General features: G+C 41.7%; 1 protein-coding gene across 1 annotated transcript in view; it reads right to left on the bottom strand.

Annotated features, from left to right (window-relative positions):
* Positions 1-9,239: 9,239 nt before the first annotated feature.
* LOC146860198 (fibroblast growth factor 4A-like) overlaps positions 9,240-13,302 on the bottom strand; it is a 179,615-nt gene continuing 175,552 nt past the window's right edge. The window contains exon 3 of the mRNA XM_085644039.1: positions 9,240-11,208. Within this exon, the coding sequence (XP_085500165.1) occupies positions 11,032-11,208 (177 nt within the window). The 3' untranslated portion in view covers positions 9,240-11,031. The remainder of the gene's footprint in view (positions 11,209-13,302) is intronic.

The following is a 13,302-nucleotide window of genomic DNA, read 5'->3' as shown; positions in this document are numbered from 1 at the left end:
CTTACCTGATGCTGCACAAGTGGCAGAGGAAAGCCAGAGTGGAGTGGCAGGCTAGTCAGTGCCATATAACCAGACTCCCGTACACCCAGTACTCCCTCCACTGCCACCCCTGCCCCACACACAAAGACTTTCCCTCTCTCTATTTGCTGTGCGTGACAGGCATTGATGTATAATTAAAAAGGCTACCAGATGACTGACTGCATGTCACCAAGGACCTAGAGCCCAAGCCTGGTTTTTCGTTTACCAATAATGCATTTGGGGAGTTGCAGTCTTGGTTCATTCCAGTTACTCCCACTGAACCTTCACCTGAAAGCAATGAGCGCCGCAGTGGCGAGTTGTGTCCTTTGAGCATACGGGAGGCTTCGTAATAATGAATTCATGCCGCTGAAGTTCTCTGTGTTTAAAACGGCATTACACACACCCAGCGGCCCCTGCGGAGTTTCGAAATACAAACCTACTTTTCATAGCTCCTCCCCCAGCTTTAGGAAACGTTTGGAATTTAATGCAATGATTGCACCGACCCAAGTCCACAATGACCCATCACCGCGGGCCTGCGAGGCCTCCCTTCCCACTCTAATGTATTTGCAACAGTTACATTTGCAAAATATGTAGGGAATAAATAGGGTCACTTGACGCCCGCCTAATGCAGCCTAGCAGCTGTGTGCACATAGTTCTGACGTGACGTTCCTGTGCTGGAAGGGAATGCGTGTGTAAAGATAGCTCGAGCAAGGCCCGGGGGCTCACAAGGGACGAGGCTGGCGTCAGGCAGTTGTTGGGTCTGAATGCAAACACTCAAACCTTGGATTTGAAACATAAAATTTCTGGTAAAAAGGGACTCGGTTGTCTCTGGAGGCGCGCAGGTATTGTTGAGAGATTGGCTGAATGAATCAGTGAGGTAGACACGAAGTACACTTTTAATCGAGTTGATCAGAGTCCGAATCATATTTCACCATCAAAATCTTAAATGTTTGTGCTTGTGGAAATAATTCCACACGCACAAATCCCCTCCCCCCTAAAAAAACCTTCACAACAAACTGCTTAAATTACTTTTCTACCTGAAACCCCACAGTAAGGGGCTTATTTACAAGAAACTGATGCATCTGTATAGATGTGTCAGTTTCCCTGCATCTTCCTGCGAAACCCTTGCACCCCCATGGATGCGCCGTATTGTAAATAAGGCGCACCATGGCGCAAGGATTGAAAGATGCATCAGAAATTCTGACACATCTGTCAGCGCAAAAGTCGCACATTGCTGGAGTCATGTCGTAAGCGTGAGGCAACTCGAGCAATGCATGAGGAGGCCTATTCCTAATACACTGCATCCAGTGCTTAATTTGTAACCTATTAGGTGCCAGGGCTCCGACCAGGAGTCCACTGCAGCTTGCACCACTCATCGCCATTGTCATTGCTGCCAAAACAACTACTAAACATCTCTCCCGCATGTAAATGCGACAGTTCAGATTATTCCAGGTCCCCAAAGCTAAAGGAATGGCTGGGGAGGCAGGTATTAGCAATTTTAATGTATATTGTAGTCCTAAATTACCGCTGTTCTGCTCATCTCTAAATTAGATGAGCAGCGCCACCATGTGGTGGACTGCTCTTAGCATGGTGTTGACAATAAGGTGCCAGTGCCGAGCACCGGAAACCAATTAAGTGCCGGTGCTGAGAACCGGAAAGCACCGGCTCAAAATAAGCACTGACTGCGTCACTCCTTACACCTGCTCCAAGCAGGCTTAGGGATTTGACGCAGTGACATCCTGCGCAATTAACTCTTGTAGATTTTCCTGCGTCACATCTATGAGGCTTTCTCGCGTGGGAACACCACCCCTGCATACATTATACCTGACGCAGGTATAATGTGGTGCAGGGCTTTACAAGGTTACGCTTCCAGCCGTGACCCGTGCAGGGAGGAGCGGTAGGGCCGGGTGTGGGGATTTCAACATACGACCGTGAGGAAAATTTAAATAAATAATTAATTTCCCATTGTGTTCGGATGTCGAAATCGTCCCCCCCCCTCCCACCGCCCCACCGCTCTTGCAAGGGGCTTGTAAATCTGCCCCTAAAAGCTTATCCCATATGTATAGCTAATTTTTATACAAATGGTTTCTTGGCACTAATCAGGGAAGGAGCTATCAATAGCGCCACAAGTGCAGTGGCAGGAGTGCTCGGAGGTACAAGGATGCCACTGCACCCCAAAAATAACTTTTTACTACCCACAAGAGGACACAGGAGCCCATTTCCTTTCCTTGCTTTGGAGTTCATGGGTTTATATAACTGGATCACTAGATAATACTAATATGGAGAAAGAGCAGCCAGGTTTTGAGCAGTTTACAAAAAAGAAAAGCTTCTGTTCAAACCTTTAAAACAGTGAATTTTAATTTCACTTTGGAAATCGTAGTTTGTCAATAAAGTGCCATGCGCCAAATCAGAGAAAACATTTCAACAGGCAACACTCTCAGATGCTTTGATCTGAATGCATGTGAGAAAACGTGGTTATTGGTGCAGGTATAGGCTTATAACTAAAAATGACAGAGAATACGTTCTACCCAATGCCTTTGAGTGAGGAGTGGAAACCTCTGTTGCTATTTGTCAGCCCGGTGGGGGTGGATGGGAACTTGGGTTTGCAAGATTGCCAAGTGTCCCCCTCTCTTGAGTGACCCCGCAAGTCATGGTTTTGCAGCCAGTGCTGATGACATATAGCAGCCACTGCACTTCTCACACCAGAACCTTTAAGACCACACATAGAATGGAAAATGTAAAACTACAAGTCCCAGAAGTCAAAGTGTTGCTGACTTAACGCTCCAGTTGGATGTTCCACAGATGACATCAGTTTAATTCTCATCTTTGGGTGAATCTCACCTTCCATCGGGCAACCTGAGCTCTCTATAAAATTGTATATTGTATGTTGACAGTTTTACTTTTGCTAATAAAGCTTCTTTGAACTTAAAAAAGGAATGTGTAGGGCCAGTGAGGGAGGTGGAAGCTTAAGAACCACCACGGGAAACTGTAAAAATGCCCGAGATATGAAGTGCTAGAAATATATAATGAGGTGTGGTCATTCAATTTAAGGTTTTGCCAAAAATAATTAAAAACCGAATGAAAATAGCAGTGAAACCAATGATAGAACCCTGCCAATCTCGATTGGGATTTACTGTCAGCCATTAATTTCAGTTTACTTTATGTTTTTAAGTTCAAGCTCCGTGCCACTACCACTAGTTGTGAAGTATTGCAGTGTCACGCAGGACACCTTCAGCCTGCCCTGTGTGTTACGCCAACAGCGCTGTGTTTGTTTATTTATGTATTTATTTATGTATGCATTTTTATATAGCTCAAACTATACCCAGGGGTGTCAGAGCGCTTTACAATACAGCAAAGTAAATTGCATAAGTAATAAGAGTAGAGTGGAAGTAGGTAAAACTACTTATAGGTACTCATGGTGAAAGTTTCATATTAACAAGCTACAGATACATTCAAGATTACATAATATGAAAAGGTGGAGTGATTAGGGTTATACAAGTACAGAATACATATTTACAAAATTGAGCACGCCTGAGTGTCATCTGGCAATCAGGGTCATGACCTTGGATGAGGCGAATTATTAATAGAAGTATCTTTGGAAGAGAAGAGTTTGCAGATCTGTTATGAAAATCCGGAAAGAGGTGGTGGTCCGAAGGTTTGGAGGTAGCGAGTTCCAAATTCTAGTTGCACTACCTTAGAAGGATTGCGCCATAAGTCCTCCCCTTTTGACAATTGGAGGTTCGAGCAGTGTGTGCTGGGAATTAGAATCCCACGTGTTTATTGGGGAGAATGTAACTACAATCCCAGAATGCAACACACGACTGCCTAAAAAGCTTGCATTGATACAGGATGTCGCAAACAATATGGACTAATTTTGCAGGTATTTGGGGACAAATAATAAACTATAGATCCAGAAGAAGGGGCGTATCTGCAGGGTGTGGGTCTGGGGTCCTATCCCTTGGAGTGAACACGGGTGTGCGAGTCCCTGTGTTGAGTTTCACCAGTGATCAGTAGTAGACAAGGCACTTGAGCACGCCCCCTGCAACTTTCAAGGGGTGCATTAGACCAACTCTTTCCCGTCCCACACACCACAGTGGAGCAAAAACAACGGGAGTGATTACCAGGCATTGAAACCTGGTGGTTTTAAAGTGACCTGTGGCATTAGAAAGTGGGGTTCCCTCAAATAATGTTTTACTTGTTTATTTTGTCATCAGCTCTCAAAATATCTTTGCTATTAAGGGAAGGTGGAAGAGTGTAAGTGCCAGTGATCCTCTGTTCTTTTTATGGGAGGGAAAGGAGGGGGAGTGGAGTGGGAGAGAAGACAAACATACACTACATGCCTCTGTGTATTTTTATGTTTTTATAGAGGTAGGTGTGTCATTTGCTCAGAGCCCAAAATGCATCCGTCCAAATGTACCACCCGCCCTCTTTAGCATGAGAATTTTGATTTATATTTGGCAAATGTTAAGTTTGTAGATTTATATGGTGTGGCTTATCACCCGTGAGGGTATCCAGGCGCTGTCCATGGGCATGGGGAGATTAAGTGAGTTGCCAAGAAACACAGGATGTTGTGCAGACGCCCTGGCTCAAACCTGGATCCCCTGGCCCGAGTCAGCAGCTCTGGCCACTGCACCACATCTTCTCCCAAACGTGTATTTATTTGAGATCTCTGCCCTTTTGAACAATCCAATCTGCCAGATGTTTAATGCACGTATTTATACTCTAGGAGAGCTGAGCAGGAGCTAGAGAACCAGAAAGGTCTTACTTGCATAGAGCAAGACCTTTAGTTAGCATCACATTGAATATTTATTGTTTTAATCCTGTAACCTGCTGACCTGTGTTCCAAACCTGGTTTCGACAGGTGTCTGAAGACAAATTGCTGTACCTCCCTGTAGTTTGAGTGATGTAAAAACATGTATAATGTAAAGCCCAACAGTGCACCATACTGTCCCGTGATGTCCCACCTCTATGGTGCAACTAATCACCACTTGATCATATTGTTTTTGTGCAATCTGGTTTCAACTAGAATCTGTAAACACACACAACACCTTTATATGTCAGCACCTCAAAGTTAAATGCCATTGTCGTAGAAATATTCATTGTAAAGCCCTCCTCTACTCCTTACTCCTTGGAGATAGGTACACACTATATCACATACCTAATAAAAATAAACTTTGCAGCTGTGCGCGCACACAGACTCTATATGGGGCATATCAGCAACACCCGGCGCTAATTATCGCTCAGCGCTCTTAGCGTGAGGATAATTATCGCCGGGTAACGTGGATTTTTATCGCTGAGATAGCGTGCTATTAGCAACTCTTATTTCCTCAGCGATAAAAATCCTCACGCTAACTGCCTAACGTGAGATTATCGCTGGAAACCCAGCGATAATCTCACGCAATGTGGCGTTAGCTTGCTGATAGGGACTCACAAACTTAGCCATGATATCCACCCTCCATAGGATATCATCGCTAAGTCAGTCCTGAAGCAGGCGTAAGGAAAGTAGCAATAACAGGGGTTATCGCTACTTTTCCTGACGCTATGCTTCATAGCGTGGGGCTTGATGATAGGAGAAATGTCGCTTAGCAACATTTCTCCTGTCATGTTAGGTCAGGAATGCCCACTTTGCATCTCATTAGAGATGCAAAGCTGGGCGTAAAGAATCCCCACGCTAAAGCAAGGTTTCCCGTGTTAGCGTGGCCTTGCTAATATAGCGATAAAATTATCGCCGCTTTTCGGCCGAAAACGGCCGCAAAAGCGGTGATAATTTTTTATCGCCTGCTTGTAAATATGCCCCCAAGTCTTTTGCTTTTGCTCTGTTTGTAAAGCAAGTGGATTAACCCACCAAGCTATCTTACTGGTACTTGAGCCTGTGACATAGAGGTTACAAACAGAACACTGCTGCAAACACTATAGACCTCTATCTGACTAACATATTAACAATGAAGAGGGATTTTATGCCCAAATTAATATTACAAATAATAGTTAATTTCACATGGGGTATATTACCATACACCAAATTGCTGAGGGTTTTTCAGAGAACACATTTACAATGCTAGGTCTGAAGGATCCCCGGAAAATGGACTTAAATTTTGAAATGGCATGTAGAGGTCAGTTTGGAAACACAGACTGCTGATGTTATTCCCCATCCCATTTTGAATAACTTGGAATACTGTGGTAATTCCCCATCCCGAAATTACAAATAACTGGAGAATTAGTAATTTCAGATGCGAAATTACTGCACCGGTATTAACCCCAATGCAAATCTCCAGGTGTCACAGTTCCTATGGCATGTTCTCAACTCACCAGACTATTTATTGGCTGCTTTTCGTAGGCTGACTTTATGCAACACACAGGAGCTTTAACGCATGGATAGGTCTGATAGTCTTCAGGAATGTTGTTGATTTTAGATTACCGCCCTCCCCCCCCCCACTGGAATCCCAAACACAGCTACCCTTGGAATACTCTTCTCCACCCCTGCCCCCTCGCAACATATTTTTAGCGTGATGCACCGCGGTACTAGTAAATCATGGAACCTCCCCCTCAACACCACTCTGACATGCCCCACTTCCAGTGTGAACGAGGTCCAGGTGTTGAGACCATAAATGTAGAGATTGCCAGAGTTGTAAACTATGCAGTCTACTTTTACTATCGCCATCTTGTCTGCTGCAGCCAACACAAGTAATTACGCGGTGCTGCCTCCATCTGATAGATGACCTTTAAATATGCTGCGGGTGGTCTAAATGCCTGGTTGACGACTCAAGATTCAAAGTGATACTCTAATCAATGCTCTAACAAATGATCAGAGCTTACAGTTCATAGGAAATTCAAAACCAATGGATTGTGACAAATACTCATAGTGCAGTACATGTGTTCTCGCTCTCATGAAAGTGACCACCTCAATACTGAAACTGTGATTTTCGATTGATTTAGTTTCTTCTGGTTAGCATCATTGCGTCTATGGTGGAGATTGATTGCTCCCCTTGCAGCCATCACCATTTGGAAAAACTTCAGTAGCAACAAGTAAAAAACATCGGCCACAACAGTGCTTCTCCCCTATTCCTTTGTTTTTTTAATAACCTATATTACAATGGGTGGCCAGTATGCCCAACTTTTCTACCACTCGTCTCCTCCTCTCATGTTAGAAACAGCTCAAGCACTAATGTATCTTCAGCGACTAGTGTTTTCCATCTCTAGGTAGCTAAATATGAGTATCAAACCAAAGACCTTATTGTATCTGCCAATGGGTGAATACAATGAGTGGACAGAAGAAGAGATAATGTAGATCACTGTGAAACGTCACACTTAAAAGTAGTGGGGCAGCCATGGAAATGGAAAAAATCACTTGGTCAAGCACTCCAAATTATGGCTCATGAGATCCCTGCACTCTTACATATTAGACAGGAGGATCTGATGGTGCTACAAGCTCCAAGACACCTCCGGGTATTCGTGCGCTTTATAAATCCCATTAACATTAACATTACATTCTTCTGACTGATCAATTGGTTTTTTCCACTCGTACCACGGCATGTGCTGAAAGCCACAGGTCTTCGAACAGAAACACTTGAATTGTTTTGGTCTGCTTACCTAATCTGTTTTGTGATTCAACTTTCTTTGTATTAGAGTTGGTACGAATACTTGTATTGTTTCGGTCTGCTTACCTAACCTGTATTGTGATTCAATTTGCATCATATTTGAGTTTGTAGTTGTTCTGTGACTGCTCTTTTCATCAATTTGGTGCCTCCATGAATTAAGATGCTAGTCTGAAATCCCCTAAATTCTATATATTCACCCCTGTGTTCGCCAACGTAGGAACCAATTCTGCCTCTTCCTAAAGAATGGCACCTCCTCTGCAGTTACAATTAGCTTAATTAAAACCACAATGAGCTAGAGAAGTACCTCGATGCTAACAGGGTAACTAAAATCTACGGTTGAAACAGTTGGCTTGTATTTTGTACGAGAATGCTTGGGTAGAATATCTCACAGTAATTGTGCAGGAACAGTATTAATGTGAAATACATCAACATATGTATGTGTATGTACAATTAGGTGCCTTTGTCTTTGAAGCTACTGGCCTGATGCAACTTGAGGTAGGCAGTATATCAGATTGTGTAAAAAAGAAAAATGTGACTTCCTAAAGTGCCCCTTAAACCCATTTTACAAAAAATACTAGCGTTTGCCTTAGCCTCCTCCCAGTGTACTCTTCTGTTTTCAAACACCTCCCATGGGGTCCCTGAGGCTCTCATCGTTTCGAACTTACATTACCGCAACTTCATCTTGTGTGAGGTTAATTTCTTATCATAGATATCTTTCTCAACTACCAACAAATACAGATTCCAGAAAGAAAGCCTGTATCCCCAACATTACATCAATGCTAGAGTCCCGGAACATGGTGAGGAACCTTATGCATAGTTCATAGTTCGAGCTCAAACAAACTAGTCTTTCAATTTCCCCAACACATTAACATATCCATTCTTTGGCTACCTCTCCTTCACTGCTGTATTTGTTAGGCATCTTTATAAGGAAGGACGAGGAGATTTTTGGTCCAGTTTACAGTCTCCTCTAATCTCGAACTGGGGGACGGGTGGGGGTATACTGTTCCGCACTGACTATGGCAGACTCTCAGTGGGGTCTGAATGTAGTCAGTGGGAGCATGCGCTCATATGAGCAAGTGCCCTCACCCACCCGCGGTGGCTTGCTTCATCATTGGGCTTTCTCCTCGTTGGGCTGGCACTGCAATGCCCAATGGCCCACAAGAGGGTGCTTTGTCAGAAATCTTTTAATCGCCAATGGATGCCTGGGGGTATGAGTGTATTTCCAGTCAGTGGGTTAGAAGATTAGAAAAATGTGTGAACAAAAATTGACTATAAACCTCGTAGGGCTATCTATTTAATAGGGTTACGAGATTATGACAGGTTAAAAACAGAGAGACTATTAGATATTATAGTTAATTGTTAAGTGCACACATATTGACTTAGTGCCAGTGGCCATCCCTTATAAGTACTTGACCAATATGTGAAAATGCCCTGCCAGTTCAACAAGCCCATCTGAAAACCTCCAGAATATCAAGAAACCTTTTAGACTCGCATTATTAACCCATCAAAGTACCACCACTTGGTCCAGTAAGTGGTGGAAAAGTGAAAACTGATTTGCTGAATTATATAAATCATATAGATAAGCGCCTGGATACCCTCATGGGAGACAAGTAGTGCTCTACAAATCTAATTGTTGATTTATTGATAAGTGGTACGCTGTGGAAATAGAGTACATATTTTGATAAAAGAGGGTGAGATTAGTAATGTGGCAGCTACATATTTTTTAACATAGGGGAAAAAGCCAAAGATTTCTATAGATGTCTGTTCAAGTTGTTTGGACTCTGCCCCCACTTTTATTTTTTGCTTTTTCCCCACCTGCATCTTACAATGCATGGCATAGCTCAAAATGGCTGAATGAAAATAGCAACGCTTTGAAAATGTGACTATGGGTTCCTCCACAAGACTGATAGAGCGCAGCCCATTTACTTCAACAGTCCTTTCTCTTAAGGTTACCAACATTTACTTCAATCTAGATGCGTTTCAATGTATAAATTACCATTTATATTGTGGTAAAGCCATTGATCAAATATTTTGTGTTATAACAGTAGGTCTTCTTGAAAAGACACAAATGGATAGCACCAAACAAGACGTCAGATAAGAGAAGAGTGAAAATACAGACAGATTTTCGGAGGCTTCAAAATAAATATAAAAATATACAGACCTCTAAAACACTGAAACATCCCAATTGTGTATACCTTAAAGCCATGTTACACTCACAAGGGTTGTACATTACTGCAAGTCAGCAGATCCTGAGACAGAATACATATTATTTCTCATTTGGCATAAACTGCTATATCACTACAACATAAATTAGGTGTAGGAATAAATATGATAATTTGTGTTAGAATGAAGAAAGAATTATCATTTGTTATATAATCTAGGTTTTAGACACAATAGCATTTGAACTATTTGCTTCTAAATCTAAGGGGCACAAAAGTAAAGAGAACCGATGGCAATACATAAATGCAGCAAAGTGTATGATGAGAACGTTTTACTAGAAGGGTGGCCCCAGTAAAAAAAAACCTTTATTGCTGGACTCCGTTCAGCGGGTTGATCCCCACAGGGCTTTTTTGGAAATATAGCCAGTGAGTTGAAACTGAGTATAGGAAGTTAGTGGTTCTATTCCCTCGCCATGACAGTTTTCCAGAGTCAGAACATCCTTTGTGAGATGGTATGTTGCAGATGAACCCCAAATTAACATATTTTTCAGTAATGCTTTGAAGGCTGGTCATCTATGATGCCGGCATTCATTGCATGTCTCGGAATGGTAGATTAATGCCAGATGTTGAGGATGTCCCCAGATGATAAATATAGATAAAATTAATTTAAATGCTACTTATTTGTTTAGTTTAGTCCATGGTAATCCTAAATGTCAGACAAGGATCCATCCCCCTTGGACCTACCTTGGTCAAAACTGATCAACAGCATTGCCTGTGAGACAACACATATGGTACCTCGCAAGAGGCTAGAAGCAGGCAGGCTGATCTTTTATTGTGGGAGTCACTATGCCGTTGACTGAAAGCATAGGTCCTGAGAAGATCAACCGGCTGGCGGGGGAAAAATATATATACATTTGTCTCTGGGCTCCCTTAAACAGTATTATTGGTGCAACTCACTGTATGCCAAAAACACGTCATTTGTGTTCATCACAAAATAGCAGCTCATTTAACAGCTTCAATAAACAAAAAATAAATATATAGTAAGCTTGCTTCTGATTGCACCATAAAACAAAGTCTATCCGTTTTTAAAAAATAAATAAATAAATCCATAAATTAAATATTCCTGAGCAATATATACAAATTTCAGTCATTCTTTTGTATATTTTACACCTACTTGGGTGTAAAATTATACGGTAAAAGTGCATTAAGTTTTTCGCTGATCATTTTCAAAATTCGGAAGTTGACTTTTAAAAGAGAAGTCAGATTCTGGGAAGAAAATGTGTTACTGTCATGGAAGGAGAAACTTTATTTCCTTTCTTCGGCTTTCCATTTTTGCTCAAGGCGATGTACATCCCAGGATAACGCCAAGATTCATACGCGTTGTAGTTATTCGGTAGAAGCGTCTCCTTGAACTTGCACTCATCACTGAAATATTTCTAAAATGAAAAACAGAGATATATCCATGTAAATTCTTCCATTTTGGAATAGCAGGCGTCTCTTATTTAGCCTAGAAAGTAATTTTTTTACCAAGGGATTTGTGTCAATATTCCGAATCCACAACATAAATTCATCAAGTCTCTTTTATTTCGAAAAGTAAAGCCGCCACTTCCAATAGGAGAACCTTTCCCCTTCACACGAGCTAAGAGACAGAATTGCACATGTGTGTTGGAAGATCACCTTCAGCACAGAATTTGATGGAAATGTTACTTCTGTAGTATATAGGTGTGTTCATACTGGGTGTAACAACTTAACAACATACAAGAAATAGAGAACACTATGGGCCAGATATACAACCAATATTACCTGCGCAAAAGGGTTAGCGACCCGTTTGCACATGCTAAAATTGGAATGGCCATGTACTAACAAAATTTTGCGAAGTGTTTAGAGACTCGCTATTTGTAAGGGGCGTTCCCTTCCAAATAGTGACTCTGTAACCCAAGCACGAATGTTTTGCGACCGCAAAAACACTCAGAAATTACCATCCTCTTCAAGAGGGTGGTAATGGAGTTGTTTGTGACAGGCTCTGAAAATATTTTTTAAGGGCAGGCATTGGTCCTTCATTTCTGCAATAAAAAAAAAACTGCTTTACTAAAAAGCTGTCCCAGACATGGTGGTCTGCTGAGCCCAGCAGGCCACCATACCTGGGAGGGCCTGCTATTCCAAATGAGCTCGCAAATTACGAGAGGCTCATTAATATTCATGAGCCATCGCAAAAGTCTCCCAATTTGCAAGGTGATATTTTGTGCGTTGTACATCTGGCCATAAACCCAAAAAAAGAGGAAACAACACATTAGGTGAAGGCCTTATATTCCTGGATTTATCTAACAAACAGATCAATTTCTTGTAGACTATGGGGCATATTAACAAGGACTGCGTTAAAAATTATTGCCGGTTTAGCGGCAGAAAACTGCTGCTAAAGCGGCGATAATGGGCTTGATAATGTGCCTTTGAGAATTCCAATAGAAGTCCATGTTCTGGTGTGAACCTGGCTATTGGAATTCTCCAGGGCATATTATCAAGCCCATTATCGCCGCTTTAGCGGCAGTTTTCTGCCGCTAAACCGGCGATAATTTTAATGCCGTCCTTGATAGTATGCCCCCCTGTTTGTCTACTTCCAAATTATCCCACATCTCTGAACACCACTGTTCATAGAAAACTCTTAACAACAAATTTCATCTCTCAATTCTTCAAAATGATTGTTCATAAAATATTTCACAAGTAACCATCTAAGTAAAAAAAGCGTCAAAACTCCCTATGAAAGTCCTCCTTTGTAGCTTATCAGGGCCATTCGTGAGTTTGCATCCTCACATTCAAATTGAAAATCTTTTTTAATAAAGCACATTGGTTCTATAGTCTTCTTGTAAGAATGTCCTACTGTGCAATGCTACAGAAAATCTCTACATGTGAAGGATAGAACATTCAGTTACAGTCCGGCCTTCTCAGTCCTGACCAGGACAGCAAATAAAGTGCATTTCACAAAACAGCTTGTCAGACCAGAACCAGCCAGCGTTGTTGATTCAAAGTTGCTTTAAAACCATTATTCCCAATCGGCTTCTTTAAAACCATAAGATAAATTCTGTTATTGATAAATTATAAGAATACTAGGTAATTTTCAATAAACACCATTTATCACTTTTTTCTACTACACTTCCTATGCCACTATTGGTCTGCTCCTCTTAACTGATTAAGCTTAAGATCATGTACCTTATGGCTGCAAATAAGACCCTAGGCTCTCCTTTGAATCCTTGTCAAGCCTCAACACCATCTGCCAGGGTTTTCTTTCGAACCCAAAGGTAGAGATTGTTTCAACAGTTTTACTGTTAGCTCTTCATACAAACTTATCTTTTTGGCCATCTTAAACACCCAGAATTTTTTTTCCTCGTAGTCCGTAATAGTTCAGGCTATTGAACAGTACCCCATTTCTTTTAAAATATGTGTACACTTAGAAGATATTTAGAAAATATGATTTATGTGAATTAATGGCAAAACGAATACAGTGAAACCTCATTGGAGGAAACCAATTCATTGAA

The sequence above is a fragment of the Triturus cristatus genome, chromosome 3_1, assembly GCF_964204655.1.
Source record: "Triturus cristatus chromosome 3_1, aTriCri1.1, whole genome shotgun sequence".
In the NCBI taxonomy this organism is placed as follows: domain Eukaryota; kingdom Metazoa; phylum Chordata; class Amphibia; order Caudata; family Salamandridae; genus Triturus; species Triturus cristatus.
The sequence above is the reverse complement of the archived record's forward strand: the minus strand, read 5'-3'. Positions and strand labels throughout refer to the sequence as shown.